This window comes from Chlorocebus sabaeus, chromosome 13 (genome assembly GCF_047675955.1).
Source record: "Chlorocebus sabaeus isolate Y175 chromosome 13, mChlSab1.0.hap1, whole genome shotgun sequence".
Taxonomy (NCBI): Eukaryota; Metazoa; Chordata; class Mammalia; order Primates; family Cercopithecidae; genus Chlorocebus; species Chlorocebus sabaeus.
This window is the reverse complement of record NC_132916.1, coordinates 8,816,557-8,841,495: the sequence shown is the minus strand read 5'-3', so window position 1 is coordinate 8,841,495 and position 24,939 is coordinate 8,816,557. Positions and strand designations below refer to the sequence as shown.

The 24,939-nt window shown below is 41.4% G+C and overlaps 1 protein-coding gene across 5 annotated transcripts in view; it reads right to left on the bottom strand.

Moving 5' to 3' along the window:
- Window positions 1–24,939, bottom strand: part of PRKN (parkin RBR E3 ubiquitin protein ligase) — a 1,397,785-nt gene that overhangs the window by 608,803 nt on the left and 764,043 nt on the right. For all 5 annotated transcript variants that reach the window (XM_073022292.1, XM_073022290.1, XM_073022291.1 and 2 more), the window contains one exon: window positions 19,697–19,812. In XM_073022292.1, coding sequence (XP_072878393.1) covers window positions 19,697–19,812 — 116 coding nt within the window. The remainder of the gene's footprint in view (window positions 1–19,696; window positions 19,813–24,939) is intronic.

The window sequence follows — 24,939 nt, the reverse complement described above, 5'->3', positions numbered from 1 at the left end:
CAAAGCCGGGAAGCACAGGGAGCACATTAAAGCAGTCAGAAGACTTTTGCTACAGGGCTTTTTGTCGTTTATTGATTCTCGCAAAAGTGTTTATTAATATGATTGTTGGTGACACTTATTTTCAAATAAACTCTTCCAACAGAAATAAGCTAAAAAAGGAAGTGCCCATTAAGTATAGAATTTCTATTTCTCAAGGAAGTTAATGCTGAACATGTAAGTTGCATAGGTGTGTGTCAACATTTTCCATATACCATGGGTCTTTTAAAATACCACGACCACACAAAGACCAGCCCCACAAATCTGCTGAAGAAGCGTTAGTGTCTACTATGAAGTTGCAGTTATTTTAGGAATGCTGTTCTCAAACAATAGGATTTACCACATGCAGCTCACAAGGCACATTTACAAATTACTCAGTGAGGAAATACGGCCTTTTATTTCGATCAAATGACTGTTCTAAATTAGTTTACTCAGTTTGGATTCCAAGTTATCTCGTGCATATACAAAAAGTTAAATGATAGCTGTGTTAGTTTACTTAGCAGAATCTCAGAAAGAGTCAAATTGAATAGTTTTCTAACATTATTTAGATAAAAATGGAACATCCATTAATACCAATTACTGTTTTACTTTTCATGCAATTAATTGACAGGAAATAAAGTTTTGGAAGTGTATTCTCTTGATGGTGAACTATCTGGCACTACTGTGAACATTACTGCTAATTTACTTTAAAAGTTCAACTTTGGATATGTTTTTGGTTCTAATGATAAATTAATATATATTTTGGTGGGATATGGCATTATGGTTAAAAACAGTGTTTTCACTAAATTTAGAAACTTGTGGAACATACTTGGAAGTAATTGTGACATGCATATAATTAATAGTTACGTTAAAACAAGACGTAATATTCAACTAATAACAGAATTTGCAGTTTATTTATAAGTAATGTATATTTTATAATATAATAATAATAATAATTAGTTTTTGAAATGGAGTCTCGCTCTTGTTGCCCAGCCAGGTGTACAATGGGGTGATCTCAGATCACTGCAACTTCTGCCTCCCAGATTCAAGCAATTCTCCTGCTTCAGCTTGCCGAGTAGCTGGGATAACAGGCACCCGCCACCATGCTCAGCTAATTTTTGCCTTTCTAGTAGAGACGGGGTTTCACCATGTTGGCCAGGCTGGTCTTGAACTCTTGACCTCAGGTGATCAGCCTGCCTCAGCCTCCCAAAGTGCTAGGATTACACATGTGAGCCATCACACCAGGCCATAATTATTTTTATCATATAAATATTTATAAATAATTTCTAAAAATTTATAAATACTTTTACATATACTGAGCAACTGAAAAACAAAAGCAGTTGTGGCAAAGCTGATGTCAGAAAAATAAACACCACTTCATCATGGCAATGGTCTCTACTTCTCTGCTACTGTAGAAAAGTTTCAGCTTTTAGAAAAGTATTTTGGAAATTGACTCAAGTACTTAAAACTGTATTTAACTACCTTATGAGTATTCTAAACTTGTCTGCATTTTGTTCAAAACCCGCTAGCAATCTTTGATCAAAGTATCCAGGCCGGGCACGGTGGCTCACGCCTGTAATCCCAGCACTCGGGGAGGCCGAGGTGGGTGGCTCACTTGAGGTCAGGAGTTCAAGACCAGCCTGGCCAGCATGGTGAAACCCCATCCCTACAAAAATTAGCCTGGCGTGGTGGCACACGCCTATAATCCCAACTAACTGGGAGGCTGAGATAGGACAATTGCCTGAATCTGGGAGGCAGAGGTTGCAGTGAGCCGAGATAGTGCCATTGCACTCCAGCCTGGACGACAGAGTGAGACTCTGTCTCAAAAAAAAAAAAAAAAAAAAAAAAGGCATCGAACAAATGAGGTGCCCCAAATCTTTAGCTCTAGATACTTTAAGTAAATATAAATCACAGAAAAAAGTTTGCAAGAAGACATTGAAACTAATCCCTACAAAAGGGAAGGAGAAACTGATTAAATGGTGAGAACGCAAATGATCTACACTGTTTCAATTGTGAAATCTATAATTGAACTTTTGGAATATTTCATTTTGAAGAAAGACTCAGTGTAAATACCATTTTTACTTAGATAAATCTGTGCTCATATCATAAAGAGGTGAAATTGAGAAAACTTCTGATTTTGCTGCAGGTGAATCTGGTGAAAGTTTCAAAATATGCAGTGGTCCCCAACCTTTTTGGCACCAGTGGCTGGTTTTGTGAAAAAAACAAATTTTCCATGAAAAGGATAGGAGTGGGGAAGGGGGTGGTTTCGGGATAAAACTATCTCGGTTCATCAGGCACTAGTTACATTCTCATAAGGGGCCACAACCTAGATCCCTTGCATGTGTGGTTCACAATAGGGTTCGCGCTCCTATGAGCATTTAATGCCACCGTTGATCTCACAGGAGGCGGAGCTCAGGTTGTGATGCCTGCCAGCCCACGGCTCACCTCCTGCTGGGCGGCTCCTTAATGGACCAGTACCAGTCCACAGGCCCTGGGGGTTGAAGACCCCTGAATATATTTATAAATAATAATTACTTATTTGATAACTTCTTTTTTGTAAAAATATTTGTCAAATAAAATACTATTTTTCAAATATTAATTTGAACTTTTTCAAATTAAAATGAATAAATCCTTCCAACAGAAGATTATCCAAGGTACTGAGTGAAGCAAAAGATGGCACCTTGGATAATATTCTGTTGGAAATATTTACTCATTTTAATTTGAAACAGAGCTGAGAATACTCTTGATCAAAATGTTCTCTAACCTTACTCCTGTGGAGGGAGACTTTCTAATTAAAAATAATATGATGTACTGAGAAAAATCACTGGAGGTGTTACCAATTTCTAATTCTTTCATAAGGGACTGTCATTACAATTTTTTAAAGTAAATAACTAAAAAACACATTTTGAATAATATACCAAGTAAACAGTGTTAGAGATCATTATAGCTAATTTTCTGATTAAAGTAAATACATATCAATAAAAGTAAACAGTGTTAGAGATTATAGCTAACTTTCTGATTAAAGTAAATACATATCAATAAATACTCTATGTTAATATAATCAATATAAACAAGTTTTAATGATTTTCTTCATACTAACAATATATTTAGAATAAATTTTGAATGGAACATTCTCATAGGCCTCTAATAGAATAAAACCTATTTTCACCCAATAAAATAATGTTTCAAGAGATTATATGATTTTATTTCCTTAGAATACTCCCTTTTGCTCTCAACAGTATCCTGGCGGTCCCCCTACCACACATGCCCTCCACAATGTCCAGCCAATGCTAAGATTATGGCACTCCTTAGAGTCCCAGTTCTGACCAACAAATTCCGCCCCCGTCATGGAGCGCGCCAATACAATGTTCCAGGAAAAATAAGGAGTGCAGGGGCTCAGGTAAGGCGTTGATCATTGTCACAAAGGCATAAGAAAATCTAGGAAAAAGGGAAGGAAGGGAACCATGGAAACAAAAGGAAGAATTCAGCTGTCCCTCAGTTACTACCTTCTTCCTTCGCTAAGGGAACCAGCACCCTAATGTCTACCACCATTCATTTTTTCTGTTTTTGAATACTTTTATATATATATATATATATATATATATTTTTTTTTTTTGGAAAAATGATACATATTGCTGTTTTTCTTCTTTTTTGTTTTTGTTTTTGAGACTGCGTCTCATCCTGTTGCCCAGGCTGGAGTGTAGTGGCGCGATCTCGGCTCACTGCAACCTCTACCTCACAGGTTCAAGTGATTCTCCTGCCTCAGCCTCCCGCGTAGCTGGGATTACAGGCCTGTGCCACCATGCTCGGCTAAGTTTTGCATTTTTAATAGAGACAGGGTTTCACCATGTTGGCCAGGCTGGTCTCAAACTCCTGACCTCAGGTGATCCACCCGCCTCAGCCTCCCAAAGTGCTAGGATTACAGGCATGAGCCACTGCACCTGGTTTCATATTGCTGTTGAACAGAAGCAATATAAATGGAATCATGTAGACTATCCATTCTTGTGTCCAGCTTTCCCTTAAAAATTATGTTTGCAGCTGCATGGAGTTTAATTCACTTTTTAAAAATTTTTATTATTTTTTATTTTTTGAGGTGGAGTCTCACTCTGTCACCAGGCTGGAGTTGGCTCACTGCAACCTCTGCCTCCCGAGTTCAAGTGATTCACCTGCTTCAGCCTCCCCAGTAGCCAGGATTACAGGCATGTGCCACCACACCCAGCTAATTTTTACATTTTTAGTAGAGACGGGGTTTCCCCATGTTGGTCAGGATGGTCTCAATCTCTTGTGAGCCGCCTGCCTTGGCCTCCCAAAGTGCTGGGATTACAGGCATGAGCCACTGTGCCCGGCCTAATTCACTTTTTAAATCACTGTATATTTCACTGAATGTTCATACCACAGCTTATTTGATGGACACTTGGCTTATTTCAAGCTGTGAGGTATCATAAGTTACACTGCTATAAATGTTTCTTGCGTGCATAAACAGATGTATGTATTTCTCATTGGTATTTACCTAGGAGTGGAATTCCTGAATCATATGAGAAGTATATATTCATCTCTAGCAGATAATTGCCCAGTAGAATACAAGAGTTTCAGTTGCTTCATATCCTTACCAAAAGGACTGGGGTTGTCAGTGTCATAAATTCTAGGCATTCTGCTGGGTAAGTGATAGTATAATAATTGTGGTTTTAATTTGTCCATTTTCCTCCTGTATTGTCTTCCTTTTTTTTTTTTTTTTTTTTTTTTTTTTTTTAAGCCAGAGTCTCTCTCTGTCACCAGGCTGGAGTGCAGTGGTGCAATCTCGGCTCACTGCAACCTCCGCCTCCAGGGTTCAAGAGATTCTCCTGCCTCAACCTCCTGAGTAGCTGGGACTACAGGCATGCACCACCATGCCCAGCTAATTTTTTATATTTTAATAGAGACGGGGTTTCACCATGCTGGCCAGTATGGTCTCGATCTTCTGACCTCGTGATCTGCCTGCCTCAGCCTCCCAAAGTGCTGGGATTACAGGCATGAGCCACTGAGCCCAGCCGTCTTCCTTTTTCTTACTGATGTGTAGACGTTCTCTATACATTCTGAGCCGTCAGTCAGTTAAATGAGTTGCAAAACCTCCCACTGTGTGGCTTGCCTGGTCACTCTCTTCATAGTGTCTCTGGATGAGTTCCCAAGTATAATGCAAATGAATTTGTCAATCATTTCCTGTTAATTAAATATTCTTTGTGTATTGTATAAGAAATCTTCCTTTTGGCTGGGTGCGGTGGCTCACACCTGTAATCCCAGCACCTTAGGAGGCCAAGGCCAGTGGATCACGAGGCCAGGAGTTTGAGATCAGGCTGGCCGACATGGTGAAACCTGTGTCTACTAAACACAAAAAAAATTAGGGCGTGGTGGCACGTGCCTGTAATCACAGCTACTCAGGAGGCTGAGGCAGTAGAATTGCTTGAACCCGGGAGGTGGAGGTTGCAGTGAGCTGAGATTGCACCACTGCACTCCAGCCTGGATGAGGGAGTGAGACTTCGTCTCAGAAAGAGAGAAAGAGAAAAAAAAAAAAAAAAGAAAGAAATCTTCCTTTTTATCAGGGTTATAAAGATATTGCACTATTTTATATTCTAGAAGCTTCATTGTTTCAACTTTTATATTAAGATTTACAACTTATTTGGTATTGACTTTTATGTATGGTGTATGATAGGAAGGTTCATTTTTTTAAAACATAAAGTTATCAAATTTACCCAGAACTACACATCTTTCGTGGTTCTTTATGTGTCACTTTATTACAAATCAAGTAACTATGTATGTGTGGATCTGAAATGTGCAGTGGTGTCACTTTATTACAAGTCAAGTAACTACGTATGTGTGGATCTCAAATAGCTTAATAATAAAATTTCATATTTGGAAAAATACTTAAGAATTTTCCCAATACAGACTAAAGATGAGAGAGCTAAACAAAATACTTGGGAGGCGGAGGTTGCAGTGAGCTGCGATCACACCACTGTACTCCAGCCTGGGTGACAGCGAGAATCCATCTCAAAAAAAAAGAAAAGAAAAGAAAAGGTAGCAAAGATTGAAAGTGGTTGAGGGTTATCACCCACTGATTATCCAGTGTGCCCTCTACCCTCTGCCCTGGATCCTGGCGATTTACCGTCGAGGATGTCCAGGTGACATCTGAGTTCACCAGGGATCAGTCCAGAGTCCTCCTGGATGGGAGCCATCCTCCCTCACTGCCTGGGAATCTCAGAGTAAGGAAAGCTCCCAAGCTGCTTTGTTGTCTTGCTCTGCCTCTGTGTGCCTGATGACAACCTGCAGGGTAGGCACCGCCTCCTCCTCTACTACCCATCACTCTCTTCCCGGGGCTCCTGAGGGCTGCCCCAGCCTTCTGGCCCCAGGAAGCTCCTTCATGCTTCTCAGCAAAGGGTGTCTGAGCCACAAACTTCTGTTAAGCAGCAAGCCACGCGATGCCTCCCCTGAAGGGCAGGAACCACCTTCACAGAAGCCCAGGACTGGAATGATCCCCTCTGCCCTGGATTTGCAGCTGGGCTTTATTAAGCAGGAGCGAGTGCCATTAATCCCAAGCAAACCAAGGGCAATGGATCTGCAGCCGCTCCTTCAACTTTTAAGCTTATAATGCCCCTCTTCAATCATTTCCAGTCTTCTAGCCATACTTCTTTTCTTCTCCCACAATTAATGATGTCATTTTTTGAGGGAATAAACACATTCCTGAGGCCATATAGAATGACAGCAAAGAGGCCAGGTGCCGTGGCTCACGCCTGTAATCCCAGCACTTTGGGAAGCCGAGGTGGGCAGATCACCTGAGGTCAGGAGTCCAAGACCAGCCTGACCAACATGGTGAAAACCCGTCTCTACTAAAAATACAAAAGTTAGCCAGGCTTGGTGGCACGCACCTGTAATCCCAGCTACTTAGGAGGCTGAGGCATGAGAATCGCTTGAACCTGGGAGGTGTAGGTTGCAGTGGGCTGAGATCACACCATTGCACTCCAGCCCAGGCAACAAAAGCAAAACTCCACCTCAGAAAAAAAAAAAAAAAAAAAAGAATGGCAGCAAGGAGCATGAATGTTGGTGTCAGAATTATCATGGGATCTAATATTGATCCACTGTCTTCCCCCGTTTAAGAGCAATGTGACTTTTGGCAAGTAATATAATTTCTTTGTTACCATTTTTCTCATCTGTAAAATGGGTATAAGTAACATTCAAAATGTTAAGATCAACATACATACAGAATATCTAACAAATGGTAAGAACAATACAACTTGTTAGCAATAGTTGGACCTTCTCCAGCCTTGTGGAATATATACTGATGCTACATTATCCTGACATACACATGTGTCTGGACTGAGCACACAAGAAAACAGTGCTATGCAGTCTGAAACACCACAAAGTGACTTTTGGACCGGCTCAGAGAAGGAATCGAATGTGGAGACCTGCAATGATAGCAACGGGTGTTCAAGTTTGACTTTGGGGTCACAGTCTGGTCATTTCCAGCATAATATGCAAGGAGGAGGTACTTCAGCAGAAACGGAAGCTATGTGGGATGGTTTGGGGTTAGTCAGGTAATGTCCATATCTAGCTGGTTGGGTGTAAAAGAAAAGGGAGTGGGAAAACTGGTGCAGCTCTGCTCAAACACGTAACAAATAATTCTATGTATTTCTTCAAAGTTCTGTCTTGGACAAGTATTATAAAAGAATCGTGGGGAAAACAGCCTAAAGAAATAAAGTTTGGGTCCCTGTTCTACCATGATACAGTGAAAATGAACGAGAGGTGTTAACACCTTCTGCCTTGCTTGAACCAGCCCGGTTCCATCACACCCTCACCTGCCAGAGAGTGTCCCTGTCAATGGTTTTCCCTGCCATCGACAGAAATGCATCAGGCTTGATCAGAAATGCAAGGCTTTATCTCAGCTTGAAGCACCTGGAATAGTTTCTTGAGCCACAGATGAACTCAATAAATATCTGTTGAATGAACAGACTGATCTACTTTTACCTTATCTCTGATGGTAGAGGAGATATTAAAGATCTCAGATGCCTGCATGAAACTGCTTTGCCTGTGATACTGATATAACAGAATGCTGGTATATCTGTGTAGGCCAGTACCTCTTGGTGTGAAAATCTACATTTAGATCTAGAAACTCTTGAAATTCCACTTCCAGTGCACAGAAGATATAGCACGTGAGGCCACGTTTCCTGTGACGCAGAATTTGTCAAATTGACAAGGAACAGAATCAACACACCGTGACCCTTGCTTCGATAAATAACTTTGCACTCCGGGTTTCTGAAATTATCGCTTATTTTGTCACAAATAGCTCTACAGACTTTGAAAGCTACAAAGGACACATTTGCAAATACTTAATTCTAAATGTCATGAGAAAATATAGCTACATTAAAGGATGTTTCTAGAAGGCAAGGTAGATCACATTATTGCTAATCACTAAAAAGTGTCCCAGCACTTTAAAATTTCTATCTGCAGATATGAACTGGCACAAACATTATTTGCAATGAAAAGTAACTTCTTCCCCTCACCTAGTTTATAACAAACTGCTAATTATAAGGATAAAATTGCCATTAGAAATAAATGCACAAGTAATGCAATAGTTTTCTTTAAAAAAAGTAGTTATGTAAACACTGTGGGTATTTCTTTCAGGTGAAAATGGACCTTAAAAACAAAGCTTTACTGTCAACAAAGTTCTAGCAAGGGTCTCTTAGACGCTTCAGGAATGTAGCACCTTTTTTTTTTTTTTTTTTTTTTCTTTTTTTTGAGAAGGAGTCTCACTCTGTAACCCAGGCTGGAGGGCAGTGGTGCAATCTCGGCTCACTGCAACCTCCACCTCCCAGGTTCAAGTGATTCTCCTAACCCAGCCTCCTGAGTAGCTGGGAATACAGGTGCACACCACCACACCTGGCTAATTTTTGTATTTTTAGCAGAGACGGGGGTTTGCCATGTTTGTCAGGCTGGTCTTGAACTCCTGACCTCGAGATCCACCTGCTTTGGCCTCCCAAAGTGTTGGGATTACAGGCATGAGCCACCTCGCCCGGCCGCTCCATCTTTCTTCTCATCCACCAACAGGTCAGGCATGGTGGTTCACACCTGTAATCTCAGCAATTTGGGAGGCCAAGGCCGGTGGATCACCTGAGGTCAGGAGTTCGAGACAAGCCTGGCCAACATAGCGGAACCCTGTCTCTATTAAAAATATAAACTTAGCGGGCATGGTGGCACATGCCTTTAATTCCAGCTACTCAGGAGGCTGAGGGAGGAGCATTGCTTGAACCCAGGAGGCGGAAGTTGCAGTGAGCCAAGATCAAGCCATTGCACCCCAGCCTGGGTGACAAGAGCAAAACTCCAAACTCTGTCTCAAAACAAAAACAAAAACAAAAACAAACACAAACAAAAAACAAAGAAACAAAAACACCCACCAAAAGAAAATGAACTGCTTAAAATCCAGACAGTTACAACACACAAGGTTGACCTTAACGGATACAAAATTGGTCCAGGAGGATTTGCAATATTGCCCCCGCTCTTCCCAGCGGGGGTTGCTGCGCACCTGCGATGACAGTTAAATGAAAAGGTAAGGCCTAAGAATTTCATGCACAAGCACCTGTAACATCTCTAGGAAGCTCTGCTAATGCAGCTGCTCAGATCTGAAGCCCACAGGTTCACCACGGGAGAAATGAACGCCTCTGACTGACATTAAAACTGACATGGTTCACATTTCGAAGTATCAGTGGGGATAAAATATTTCTTCTAGCTTTCATAAGTAACTGACCCAAATAATATGGCAGCATAATCTATATCTGTGACTTGGATTTCAAAATTGGACGTTCCCCCTTATTTCTAATATCTCCTTAAAAATCTCCATTGATTTCTGACCAATTCATTGTTTTATCTGAGTTAAATAATTAACTCAATTAGTCTATTAAATTCAGAAGGGATTTTTAAAAGGAGATTGTTCCATGTGAAAATAGTTTGCTTTCTGTTTGTTGCACTGCGTGAAACAGATTTACCTTTAAGTCAGCATTTATTTAAATCTCTTTGATGCACAGTCTTGTGCTGGCCACTGTGGGGAGGACCAGTCACACTGGCATGTCAGTCAATCTGGGTCTTGCCCTGCAAGCAGCCTGCAATTTTGCAGAGCAGCAGACTTGGAGGCAGCTCTGTATTTTTCCACTCTTACTGGCTTTTTAAAGGCAGACACACAGGACAACAGCGAGTTCAACTTTTTCTTTTCTCTGAATCTCACTTTACTGCTACATTTTCCTTTTCACATACAAATCCACCTTCTGGCCTCACCAGATAGCCTTGCTTCTTACTGTACAGAAAAAGTCAGGACCATGCAGGGTAGAGGGGAAGGTGCAATGAAAGAAAAGCAATGCAAGCCATGTAGACTTTGGTTTGTAGACTGGCTTAACCACTTCCTTGTGGTGTGATCAGACGTAATTTTTTTTAATGTGATACATTCAATTTCTTCATTTATAAGATGGAAGCCCAAATTATTTCAAATTAATGTAGCTAAAAAATTTCAGGTCATTAAGCACTGCATCTGAATCTCAAAGGGAGCATGGTGATCACCTGTTATTGGAGGCTTTATGCAAAGATTCTTTCTGGAAGGGCTTATAGCAGCCCTCCCTCAAGACTGGATTAGATGAGGGTGTGTCACGCTTTATGGAAAAGAATCACTCCTGGCATAAGGAGATAGAATTTACTCCTATGGGGCCTGGGGCACGGTGTGAAGTAGCCTGCTTCAAGCTAGAAGATATATCTTTGAAGTTTTCTCTTTCATCTTAAAAAGTTGTAAGATTTTCCATTCGACTCTAGAACATATCCCTGTTTATTATAATATAAATATATTTGGGTCTAATGGGAGGAATATGTAGCTCTGTGTGCACAAACACTGGCGCTACAACACATAAAAAACTTCCAACAATTTCCATTACAGAAAGAAAGCCACTTACTGTAAAAGGCTATGTTAAAGATTCTAGTTAAATTTTTTGTACGTATACCTGAGTTTCTCACCATGCTCCTCAGAGCCTGATGACTAGATAAACTATCAGGTCTCATCTGATCCCTAAATTTTAAGAAAATCTTAAGTTAATGGAAAGTAGCTATTGGTATTGTCAAAAATCAGACTGACAAAGAACTTACACAGTAATTCTAAGTCACAACAGAATGCCAACTATAGCCAAAATTAACATGTGAATTGACAAAAGAAGCCTAAGACCTAACAAATGCGTTCAAAGGGAATTGTAACTAAGATCTCCATTCCCTATCTCTCTTTGTTAAATGAACGAACGAATGCATACCAAAATCCAGTCAAATTACCTTTAAATCATTCTCCCCGAGGAACGCCTGGAGAAAGTACATACGGACTTTGAGATAAATCTTGGCTAATCCCCAGGCCCAAGTAAATCTTTTAAGTCTGTGATCCATTGTGGCACCGCTTCAATAAGCCGAATGAATTTTGTTTTAGGACAAATTTGAAGGCAATTATGAAACCATTTACATCAAACAACAATGACATCAAAAGCATAAGTCTTTATTGGAAGAGTTGAGGGAAATAACATGGTGGAACAGCTTTTTGGATTTAATGCCCGACAGGGACCTGGGTTTTCAAACATGTATCTCGAGGGTTAAATTCTGACTAAGCTAAACTGGCTATTTTTCAGTCTTTTTCAGCTTTGAAAACTAAGGAATAATGATTAAAGGTGAGAGACAAGTGCAGAGATTCACTAGGTGCCTTCTATTGACGGAAAGAGTCAAACTCTGTAAAATATTTAGAGAGATATATTTTGAGCGAAATGTGAGTGACAGTGGTCCATGACACAGCCCTCGGGAGGTCCTGAGAACATACCCAAGGTGGCTGGGGCAAGCTTGGTTTTATACATGTTAAGGAGGCATGAGACTTCAATCAAACACATTTCAGAAATACATTAGTTTGGTCTAGAAAGGCGGGACAACTCAAAGCTGGGGACTTCCAGGCTATAGGTAAATTTAAACACTTTCTGGTTGGCATTTGGTTGAGTTTGTCTGAAGACCTGGGATGGATAGAAAGGGAATGTTCAGGTTAAGATAAAAGATTGTGGAGACCAAGGTTCTTCTGAAGTCTTACAATGGCTACCCTCAGAGACAACAGATGATAAATGTCTCCTATTCAGATCTTTAAAAGGTGCTAAATTTTTAGTTAATCTCTTTATGATTGGGAGGGCCTGGAAGACAAATATCTAGCTATGTTATCTACATAGAAAAATATCTAGCTAGCTATGTTAAAAATATCTAGCTATGTAACAGATGCAAATTTTCCCCCACAAAGGACAGCTTTGCAGGGCCATTTCAAGATACAGCAAAGAAACATGTTTTGGGGTAAATATTTTGTTTTTCTTCCTTGTCTCATAATGTTATCCCAAAGTCAGTCTGGAAAGTAGTCACAATAAATAGGGTTAAATAAAACCTATCTGATGAGAATATATGAACTGTAGGACATGACTCCCCAGACCCCTTAGACAGGAATTTGGGTACGATTAAAAAAATGGGAGTTTAGTCCTCAATATCATGATGAGGATTTTTCTATTTTGTATGTTTTCAAATTTTACATTTTAAAAATTTTAGAAGACTAGCATTGTAAAGGGAGATTGAAGGGGCAGAAATATCTTCGTTTGGGAGACACTGACAAAGGGTGAACCCCAAGACACACATGCTGTTTAGGGAAAGAATTCCGGTACCCTCTGGCTTCCCCATGCCATTTTCATATGACTTAGGCACCCAAGCATGTTCTGAACCTTCTGTCGTAACTTCTATTGGAAATACTAAACAAGGCAGCCATGTTGCCTTCAAGTGCTAGACTTACTGTGCTTAATCCAGTTCTTGCTTTTTGTTCAGCTTGTTATGCTTATATTCATAAACCTCAAACTATCAACTGACAAGCCTGAAGGGCGAAGATCAAGTCACTACTTTTGGTAAGGAGAGGAGAAGCAAGGCTTGATGCCAGAAGGGAACCTGCGGCTTCACAAAAAACCTCAGGACATTCTGGTTCCCAGAGAGTTCACTTTTTCCCTTAAGAAAGAGTAAAATATTTTATTTGTTTGTTTGTTTTGAGACGGAGTCTCGCTTTGTCGCCCAGGCTAGAGTGCAGTGGCACGATCTTGGCTCACCACAACCTCTGCCTCCCGGGTTCAAGCGATTCTCCTGCCCCAGCCTCCCAAGTAGGTGGGACTACAGGCACACACCACCATGCCCAGCTAATTTTTGTATTTTTAGTAGAGATGGGGTTTCACTATGTTGGCCAGTCTGGTCTCGAACTCCTGACCTCATGATCTGCCCACCTTGGCCTCCCAAAGTTCTGGGATTACAGGCATGAGCCACCGCGCCTGGTCTAAGAAAGAGTAAAATATTTTATGTCAAATGTAAACTCAAAGGACACAAATCATGTATCTGAATTAAATTGTAAGCCTAAAATCTGGCCGTGAGTCACACATGTCTCTTATACATCTGCCTACATATTACAACCACATATATGTGATTTGGTAGGCAGCATCAATGCAGACTTCATCTTTGATTTCTGCATTTGTCAATAGACTGGACTAAATGCAAGTAGTTTTGCAACTGTCTCAATCAATTCATAAGCTATGAAGAAATCTTATTCCTCCCTTCTGCAGTCCTTAGAACCAGTCAGAACCTTGTAGATGACCTACTTAAAATCCTGGATTTTGCACAGAAACCAAGGCCAAAGAAATTGTGCTATTCTCTTAAGGTCAAAAAGTTAGCTTTTTGGCATTAGAGCATTTGAATTATTATTAAAAAGGTAAATGAAAGAGTGATGGGTCTCTTATTGCATAGAAGTATATTTGTAAAGCACAAAAACAAAACTCTTACTTTCATTAGTATTGACAACCGCAATGAGTGAGTGAGGCAGAAGGCTCAGTCATCAAGGTCTGTTATTCCAGCCTGAGAGCAGGCCTGGGAAAAATGCAAGTCACAGATCTGTGGCTGTTTTTTCCCTAACAGGTTCTCAGGAGATTTAGCGTTTATGCATTGTCCTTAAAAGGAGGAGGCAGTGAGACACACTTGTGATGATTATATACTTGTGAGCTTTTACTTAGTGCCCGGTAAACCTACATTTCACATAAGATAAGGTGAACATTTAAAGAAAATCAGAATAGAGGAAACAGCTGTCTCAGGGAGGATGAAGGACTGATTTATCTCATCTGGCCTTTGTTCTGTACCTGGGAAGATATAAGCCAGTGATCGACATTATCATTGTGGAGTCTTTTTTTTCTTTTGAGACACAGTTTCACTCTGTCACCCAGGCTGCAGTGCAGTGGTGTGATCGCACCTCAATGCAACTTCCACCTCCCAGATTCAAGTGATTCTCCTGCCTCACCCTCCTGAGGAGCTGGGATTACAGGCGCGTGCCACCACGCCTGGCAAATTTTTTTTTTTTTTTTGTATTATTAGTAGAGATGGGATTTCCCCATGTTGGCCATGGCTGGTCTCAAACTCCTGGCCTCAAGTGATCTGCCCACCTCAACCTCCCAAAGTGCTGGGATTACAGGTGTAAGTCACCATGCCTGGCCTCAGTGTGGAGTCTTTTCGAAGGCCTGGTTTCTGTTTAGCCCTTAGGGAAGGAAGCCTAGAGGTGGTTAATGAGGGCAGGTGCATAACAGGCCTGTCAGACCTCCCAACCCATCATGGCTGGAACTGAGCTTCCAAGGTGTCTCCACGGTCCCCTTGACCAGGAGGGATTCTGTTTAGTCAGTTGGAGGCTTACAATTTTATTTTTATTTCCCAGTATAAGGAGTACACAGAAACTATATTTACAGATAAATTAATACTATCCTCAGATTTTCATTTACTATGTGGTTAATTATGTCTAATTTGATTAATGAGGTATGATTAATACACATACATATACATAAGTAAAACAATTATAAAATAAAAATAGATTTAAAACACCCTTTTATTTTTAAGTTTGTAATTATGAATTTGATTTATCTCCAGGAAAATATAATATTTTTAAAGACCTAAGCAATATATTTAAACATAAATTCAAAAGACAGTAAACTGTCTATTTATAAAGGACACTGTGACATTATGAATAGTGAATGAGAAAGCAATTGCTGAAACCAGATCTGTTTTGTAGACTTTCTGTATAGCTTTCGTACGGAGAAAGTTTGGCATTGTTCTCTCACAATAAAAAATGCAAATAAGCAAGTGAGAAATTCTTGAATTCACAAATAACAAAACAATAATAATAAAAAATCTCCTTTATCACATAGGCAAAGACAAAAATTATGAGCATATGCAATGCTGAAAGAGAGGCAGGAGGGAGCCCTCTGAAACCTGGGAAGCCAGATCAGAACTGGAGCAGTGTTTCTGGAAAGGAAGGTGACGATACGGATCAAGAACCTAACAAATGTCCATTACCGTGGACCTACAACCACTGTTATGACTGTGTTCTTAGAGCCGACGCATGCAGTCAACGATGTCTGTAAAATAATATGGTTTTCAGTCTTATTTATTTAGTTTTTTTAAACTGTAAGTAAATGCTCAAGTGGGGAAATGGTTAAATAGAACTGAGACAGCCAAGCTACCCAAGGGGGTACCCAGAGAAACTGACCAGCCCGCGCATGGGGAGAAAGGGATGGAGCCTTGGGAAGTTCACCCTGTTTGCGGCGGGGAGGAGCCTGGTGTCTCCTGATCGGGGTAGTACCTGGGATTTCAGTTAGTGATGTGGGAAAACCTGTCTGGTTTCTGTTTAGCTCCTAGGAAAGGAAGCCTAGAGGTGGTTAGTGAGGGTGGGGGCATAACAGGCCGGTCCGACCTCCCACCCCATCATGGGTGGAACTCAGCTTCCAAGGTGTCTCCACGGTCCCCTTGACCAGGAGGGAGTCTGTTCAATCAGTTGGAGGCTTAATATTTTATTTCCCAGTATGATAAGGAGTACACAGAAACTATATTTACAGATAAATTAATACTATCCTCTGATTTTCATCTATTATTTTCATCTGTATTCATCTTGCTTTGCTGAGAGTCCCTGTTACCCTTTTTCTTTTCCTTTTTGCCCAACAAATTCCATTTTTCTCACCCTTCAAAGAGTCTGCGGGCCTAATTTTTCATGGATGTGTGACAAGGACCCCATTTTTAGCTGAACTAAGGACAAAATCCTACAACAGCATATTCCCATATAACAGAATTTTAGGTACCTATTTTTTAAAAACTGTTTTCATGGCAGAGAAAATTTATTATTATTTTCATTTTTTATTTTTTTGAGACAGGGTCTCACTTTGTCACCCAGGCTAGAGTGCGGTGGCACAAACAGCTCAATGCAGCCTTGACCTCCCAGGCTCAAGCCGTTTTCCCGCCTCAGCCTCCCATGTAGCTGGGCCTACAGGTGCATGCCCTCACACGTGGCTAGCTTTTATATTTTTTGTAGAGACAGGGTCTTGCCATGTTGCCCAGGCTGGTCTTGAACTCCTGAGCTCAAGCAATCTGCCTACCTGGACTCCCAAAGTGCTGGGATTACAGGCATGAGCCACCACATGTGTGCCGGGCATAGAGAAAATTTATCGTAATGTCATGCTAAATGGAAAAAGTACGATACAAAACTATACACAATATAATTATACAGCACACACACACTACAAATATTTAGGCATAATCAAGAGATAGGAACAAATTAAACAGAAATTTTACTAAGCATTAGGGTAAAAATAACTTCTAACACTTTTTTTTTGAGATGGAGTTTTGCTGTTGTCACCCAGGCTCGAGTGCGGTGGCGCAATCTTGGCTCACTGCAACCTCCACCTCCCGTATTCAAGCGATTCTCTTGCCTCAGCCTCCCGAGTAGCTGGGACTACAGGTGTGCACCACTACGCCTGGCTAATTTCTGTATTTTTAGTAGAGACGAGGTTTCACCATGTTGGCCAGGCTGGTCTCAAACTTCTGAACTCAGGTGATCCACCCGCCTCGGCCTCACAAAGTGCGGGGATTACAGGCGTGAGCCACCGCACCTGGTCACTTATAACATTTTTTAGAGTTTATTGTGAATGATTTCTAAATGTAAAAAGAAAGCATGATCAGGAAAAACCCCACAATGGTCACCAAACGGCATGGAGTGTCTGTGCAGGTGCTCATAATGTCCTTACACATGGAACTCTCGAAGTCAGTTCTTCTCTCTTTCCTACATATGGGGCACTCGGCTCCCTTACACGAGAAGGGTCCCTATTCAATCAAGTGGTTGGTTATATACACACACCCTTAAGATGCATCTGGATATATGTATCTTATGTATATATGTATATGCATATATGTATATATGTGTATATACATATATACGTATATATGTGTATATGTGTATATACATATATACGTATATATGTGTATATGTGTATATATGTGTATATGTGTATATATGTATATATGTATATGTGTATATATGTATATATGTATAGATATGAATACATATAAGCGTATGTATTCACACATACGCTTCCCTATATGAATTCTCCCAAAAGTTATCCTACGAAAAAAATTAATGTGACAATATTATTTTTCCAGCCATTATCATCCTGTGTATCTGGGAGGTGGCTCATTGTCTTTGGAAGATATTACTAGTTATTAATACGAAAGTGACAGTGTAACAGCAGGAAACGGGGAGGGCAACGCTCTTAGTAAGATAATACCATCATCACCACATATTTTAATGTCATCGTTACCAACCGTAATGGAAAGTTTAAAACACTGGCTCATGAGCTGCTTTCTGACTTACAGAACAGTATTTTGAATTTTTCCTTTGAAAAACTGAAAATTGACTTTAATTACCTACTGCTATCAGAGCAGTCAAGCCCTCACTTTTAGCACTTTCCAATTCCTTTCCTGAAACACCAGAATCCCCATCTTAGCTGTTCTTCTTGCATGTTGAAAGTGTTAGCCATACGCAATCATTCACCTTGCCAAGAAAGGCTGAAGCGCTGCATTTTAAAGGCAATATTGTGGTGCTTCCTGCCACAGCAGTGACTAAACATGCAGCAAAGAGAAAATCATGTCTCATTTTTATTCCTTCTTGGAAACAGGTTTGTTCAACAGATGTTGTTAAGGTTTTTGGGCTTCTATTAATCAACATTTTAATTTTAATTTATTAGAGTATAGAAATAGCCTGATAGGAGTGTGAATATTTGCTTACCATGAAATCATAGAGTTTAAAGCAACTTTAAAAGACCATCTAATACAGTTCCAAAGGCCAAAGAAAGACAACACTTAAAATGATTAGGGTATGAGATTATTTTTGATTAAAAGTCTGAAACAATAGATTCTTTGACTTTATTCATTAATTCATTTTGGCATTTCATTAAAAAGTTCTTCCTGGGCCGGGTGCAGCGGCTCACACCTATAATCTCAGCACTTGGCGGGGCTGAGGCGGTCAGATCACTTGAGGTCAGGAATTTGAGAACAGCCTGACCAACATGGAGAAACCCTGTCTCTACTAAAAATACAAAATTAGCCTGGCATGGTGGTGCATGCTGGTAATCCCAGCTACTCGGGAGGCTGAGACAGGAGAATCGCTTGAACCCCGGAGGTGGAGGTTGCAGTGAGCCAAGATTGCGCCATTGCACTCCAGTTTGGGCAACAATAGGGAAACTCCTTCTCAAAAAAACAAAACAAAACAAAACAAAACAAAGTTCATCCTGATATTAGGGCTAAGTTCTCACTACTGCAATTTGAGCTTCTTAGTCAACCTCAACGAACGTGTAATGAAGCTAATTTGTTTTCTCTGTCCATTCGAAAAGTGTAGAGTAAGGAATTCTACTCTGAACTGCCTACTCTGCAGAGCAAACAGACTCAGTTTCCTCCACTTTGTCCTTGGCTCCTACACCGCAATTCACATTGAGTCATTTTCCCTTTTTTTACTAACAGGGCCATCTCCACATTTGCTTGCTTTTCTTGTGATCACTGGGATTAGAAATAACAAGGTCCCAAACTAGCTACATGCTTTCATTTTGAGTGTATGAATGTGTGCGAAGCCTCAGCATAAATATAGGCAAATATGGAGAACTGAAATGTATGGAAAAGACATTTTAAAAATAAAATGTATGGGCTATATGTTATGGTGTTCATAAATTGTTTTTCCAATCCTGGCCGGGCGCAGTGGCTCATGCCTGTAATCCCAGCACTTTGGGAGGCTGAGATGGGCAGATCACCTGAGGTCAGGAGTTCGAGACCAGCCTGGCCAACATGGGGAAACCTTGTCTCTACTAAAAATACAAAAAACTAGCTGGGCATGGTGGCACATGCCTAATGTTAACATTCCTAATGTTAGTACCGTATTTTCATTTTGTTTTTGAACTTAATGGATGAGTTTACATTTTATACTCAAATATGTGAGCTTATATTTTAATATCAACTAAGATTATATACACTATTTTAGATATGCCATCTCCCATCTTAGGACCCTATTTACCTACTTAAACGAAGTCACTGGCATTTTAAATCGTTTCATCACATTAAAACATACCCAAATTGGACAGAAGCATCAAAATAAAGCAGATACTCCCCAGGGAAGAGAGTTCACTGAGGAAGGCTCGTGTGGCAGAACAGCATTGGGAAAGTAAGGAGCAGGGAGTGACACTATTTTTTAGATCCTTACCTGACATCTGTGGTGGCAGTGACACTATTTTTAGATCCTTACCTGACGTCGGTGCACGTAATGCAAGTGATGTTCCGACTATTTGTTGCGATCAGGTGCAAAGCTACTGATGTTTCCTTGTCAGAGGTGGGGTGTGCTCCACATTTAAAGAAAAATTCCTGAAAGAAAGTTAAATATAATCACACACATGAATCCCGGCTGCTTGTTTTTCCTCTAAAGATTTCGACAGTAAACAATCTCTTTGGGCAAGAGAAGACATCTGTTATGAGGTGTGAGATGGAAATAAATCAGCAGCAAACCTTTCCCAGGAAAGGATGACCTTGTGCCAAAGTAGTCAACGTTTCCCTTTCAGAAGGGCCCTGAGTCTCTGCTATTCCTTTGCTTTTTAAGTGAGGGAGCTGGAGAAATACGCTGTGGCCTTCTTTTAGCCATGCCCTTCAATGATAATAAGTGAGTCTAGAAGAATCACACGACGTGGAGGTGGGAGGAAGCCTCTCACTAATGAGGAAAGGGAGACGCGAAGCCATGAAATGAGGTGCCCGCGGTCAAACAGTTAAGAGGTGAAGCCGAGAAGTAACTCAAGCTCCCCGCAGGGAAATCCAGTGCTTTTTCTCCAGTATCACTACATGGTTAGTCATTTAGCAGAGTCAGGAATTGAGAGAGCCCTACTGTAAATAGCCACATAAGTACACATGGACTCCTGGTAGACACAGAAGTGCAGCAGAGGCTGGGTGCGTTGGCTCACGCCTGTAATCCCAGCACTTAGAGAGGCTGAGGCGGGCAGATCATGAAGTCAGGAGTTCGAGACCAGCCTGGCCAACATGGCAAAACCCCATCTCTAGTAAAAATACAAACATTAGCCGGGCGTGGCGGCACATGACTGTAATCCTAGCTACTTGGGAGGCTGAGGCAGGGAAACCGCTGGAGCCCGGCTGAGGCGGGAGAATCATTTGAGGTTTCAGTGAGATGAGATCAGCCCACTACATTCCAGCCAAGAGTGCAGCAGAGCATGACTCTCCCAGCCCCATCTGGAATCTGCCCCTTTTCTGCCTGGCATCAACACTTCAGCATTCCCGCAAAGACTCTGCCGCCCACCCTCTGTGCCAGGCAACTGGAATGTTCCAATCCAGTATCTTGCTGCTTCTTAGTTCCTTTCCCCAGCCAGGTTCTGCCACATACTCCCTCATTTTAGCTTTTCACATAGGTCACGTTCTTTTGATTGATAATATTCTCCCTTCTCAGCCACATTTTTTCTTCACTTGTTCCTTTTCTAACTTCTATATTTGTTCTCACTCTCCTTCTGTTCACTCATACACCAAGCCAGCAATTGCTCTGCTTCTTGTCCCACAGTCTGTATGCCTTCCATGATACTAACGTCTGTGAAGCTAAATTTTCTGCTACTGAAAAAATAATACATATATATTACTGGATGACAGACAAACCCCTGCATACCACACTTACTCCTAACTCCACTAGTGCTTAACTACCTGAAATGTGGAAACCCTTGACCTGGTATTGGCAAACTTGGATGTAAAGTGCCAGATATTAAATATTAAGTGTTTTTGGTTTTGTGGGTTTTATGGCCTTTGTCACACTTCTCAACTTGGCCTTGTAGCTAAAAATAGCCATAAGCAGTATGCAAATGAATGGGTGTGGCTGTGTCCTAATAAAACCTTTTATACAAAATATGTGGCAAGTTGGATTTTTCCCTGCAGGCCACAGTTGTCCACGATGATACATTTGTAGAATGCTTTATTTATATTTGTATTCTTAACAGTGACTGACATAGGATAGGCATGACTTCTCTTTTTTTTTTTTTTTTTTTTGAGATGGAGTGTCTGTCGCCCAGGCTTGAGTGCAGTGGTGCGATCTTGGCTCACAGCAAACTCTGCCTCCCGGGTTCACGCCATTCTCCTGCATCAGCCTCCCGAGTAGCTGGGACTACAGGTGCCCACCACCACACCCGGCTAATTTTTTGTATTAGTAGTGACGGGGTTTCACCGTGTTAGCCAGGATGATCTCGATCTCCTGACCTTGTGATCCACCTGCCTTGGCCTCCAAAAGTGCTGGGAATACAGGTGTGAGCCACCGCGCCTGGCCTGACATATACTTCTTAAATGAAAAACAATAGATTAATCAACGCTATTGAATCAATGCTATTTATCATTTATTTAATGAATGCTATATGTTATCCCCTTATATGTTTGACTGCAACATTTATTTTCTTCTTTTCCTATTTATAATTTACTAACCTCATTCTCCTCTGACATGTGACACCCTGAGCAAAACCCCTTGGTCTGAAGCTGTTGTGTGCATCAGAATTACTTGGGTGGGAGAGGGCACGGTTTGTTAAACCAGAGATCGCTGAACCCACCCTGGGATTTTGTAAATTCTGGGATGGCATCAAGATTCGCATTTTTAACAACTTGCCAGGTGATGTTGTTCCTGCCGCTCAGGGGACCACACCGTGAGAAACCTTGAGCTCCACCAACGTCAGAGGCAAAGTGAGTCAACTCTAGTTACTCTCTCGTAAGACCACTGCTGCAGCCGGTCGCTTACCATGTCTGAAAATAATGCTACATCTTACGTAAAATATGTGACTCTCAAAAATCTGGAGTGTGCCATTTTACTTTTTTTTGAGACAGAGTCTCACTCTATTGCCTAGGCTGGAATGCATTAGCGCAATCTTGGCTCACTGCAGCCTCCGCCTCCCAGGTTCAAGTGATTCTCCCTCCTTGGCTTCCCAAGTAGCTGTGATTACAGGCACCCGTCATCATGCCAGTGCCAGGCTAATTTTTGCATTTTTGTAGAGACGGGGTTTCAGCATGTTAGCCAGGCTGGTCTCGAACTCCTGAGCTCAAGTGATTCACCTGTCTCGGCTTCCCAAAGTGCTGGGATTACAGGTGTGGGCCACTGCGCCCGGCTGAGTGTGCTATTTTTAATTTTTTTTTTTTTTGAGACGGAGTCTCGCTCTGTCGCCCAGGCTGGAGTGCAGTGGCCGGATCTCGGCTCACTGCAAGCTCCGCCTCCTGGGTTCACGCCATTCTCCTGCCTCAGCCTCCCAAGTAGCTGGGACTACAGGTGCCCACCACCTCGCCCGGCTAGTTTTTTTGTATTTTTAGTAGAGACGGGGTTTCACCGTATTAGCCAGGATGGTCTCGATCTCCTGACCTCGTGATCCGCCCGCCTCGGCCTCCCAAAGTGCTGGGATTACAGGCTTGAGCCACCGCGCCCAGCCTTGAGTGTGCCATTTTAAAGAGAAGTATCCCAAAGTCAGGGATTTGGAACCCAGGCTGTTTTTCACTACAAGGCTCACCAATCCCAGGTGGTATAATTTAGTTAACTAAACCTATCCTATCTGGGGCAGTGGAATATCAACTGGCCCTCACACTTACAGTCCTCAGCCCATGGAGGCGTGTGTGTGGAGTCTTGCTGGAGTGGACGGGATGTCCAGTGTGCGTGATGGGTCCAGGCTCAGGCATGCCTGTGGAGTCCTGCCCATGAGTCCAGGGCCTTCCCCACAGCAGCATGGAAATCATGCTGGCTGATTTTTTTGTTTGGTTATGTTCTGTTTTCCTGAACATAGCATCCCATTATTTTTACTCAATCTTTTGAAATGCGACAAATCCTTCAATGGCCAGCTCAAGGGTATTGAGAAAGAGATTTAAAACAATGTCTGAACACCACAACGAAAAGTCTGAAGGACATGACTGACCCTTATGAAATACACTGAGCTAGCTACGACTGTTTTTTGCAGACGTGAAAGAAATCCTCATTCAAAACATAAAGTAATTCCTCCAAAATAGCTGAGTTGGCAGGACTATTGAGAAAGTGTTTCATATACAGATAAATAGATATAAAGCATTTATGTTTTTTCTTACCTTCAGAAAGCTGCAGTAGACATTCAGCTAACAAATCACAAATTGTTCTAACACCAGATAAAATTTAGCCAGATAGAAGTCTTTTTATTGGGGGGTAGGTGTTTATAGATAATGGTATAAGAAGTTACAGATAGTTGAAAAATTCTAGTAATTCATACAGTGTGATAAAACTAAAACGCATATTGCCAACCCTATATTAAATATGTATGCCTCATCAGTAAATTTCAGTGCTTTCTCCCACAATTTTTATGAAAGAATGTTATTGTGTAGTACTAGAATAACTGGCAAGAACTGGGAAGAATGTGAGATTTTACCCAGCTTGCAAGTAAAATCTTGCAAGTAACAAATTAGTTTGCCGCAGTATCATAAAAGCCGACAGAAGACAAGAGACTCCTGGATCAGAGACAAAGGACTGCAGAACTCAGAGCACAAGGAGAAAGAAGCATGAGCATCATATTATACCAGTTCCCCTCCACATGTCTCTCAGGGTTGAAGCAGATAGGCTAAGTCAGATTCTACAGGTACAGGGGTTTTGCATCACAGCTGAGGACCCTGAGCTTAGGAAACTCAAATCTTCTATAAGTAGTTCTAAGCAAGCCATCCTTTCATCCTGAAGGGAGACATTGTCTTTATTATACTGCACAATAAGCATATTTGCCTTTTGATCTGGAGAGAAACATTATCTTCTCTATTTTCAAGGTCATTTGCTCTAAAACTTCCTTGAAAAGGTGGGTCAGAACAAGGTAGTGCCTCCCTCAGAGATGAGCAGACACATCAGAGGCTCATGGAGAATTCAATAACACCTTTTCTTACAGGCTAATTAGCAGAGTGTTTTTTTTTTTTTAGATGGAGCTTTGCCCAAGCTGGAGTGCAATGGTGCAATCTTGGCTCACTGCATCCTCCAACTCCTGGGTTCAATTGATTCTCCTGCCTCAGCCTCCTGACTAGCTGGGATTATAGGCATGTACCACCATGCCCAAATAATTTTTTGTATTTTTAGTAGAGATGGGGTTTCACCATGTTAGTCAGCTGGTCTCGAACTCCAGACCTCAGGTGATCCACCCGCCTCGGCCTCCCAAAGTGCTGGGATTACAGGTGTGAGCCACCATGCCCGGCCGATCTGGTCATTTCTGCTCCTATACAATCAGTGGGCTGGATTGTTGAAGTCTTTTCTGTCATTTCCAATCTGTTTTCAAAACCAGCAGACAATAAGGGAACACAAAACAGAAGTTGGAAGGGCCTTTTTCGAAATTTCCACCTTGGGTGTCTGGGACGGCTTTGTTCACACACGGGTGTCATCTCACAGACAGTGGCATGATTCTTTGGGATTAACTGTCTCTGAATTCTGTTTTGTTTCTCTTGATTACTCAGTTTAAAAAATTTTAAAAGTCAAAGACAGGAAAG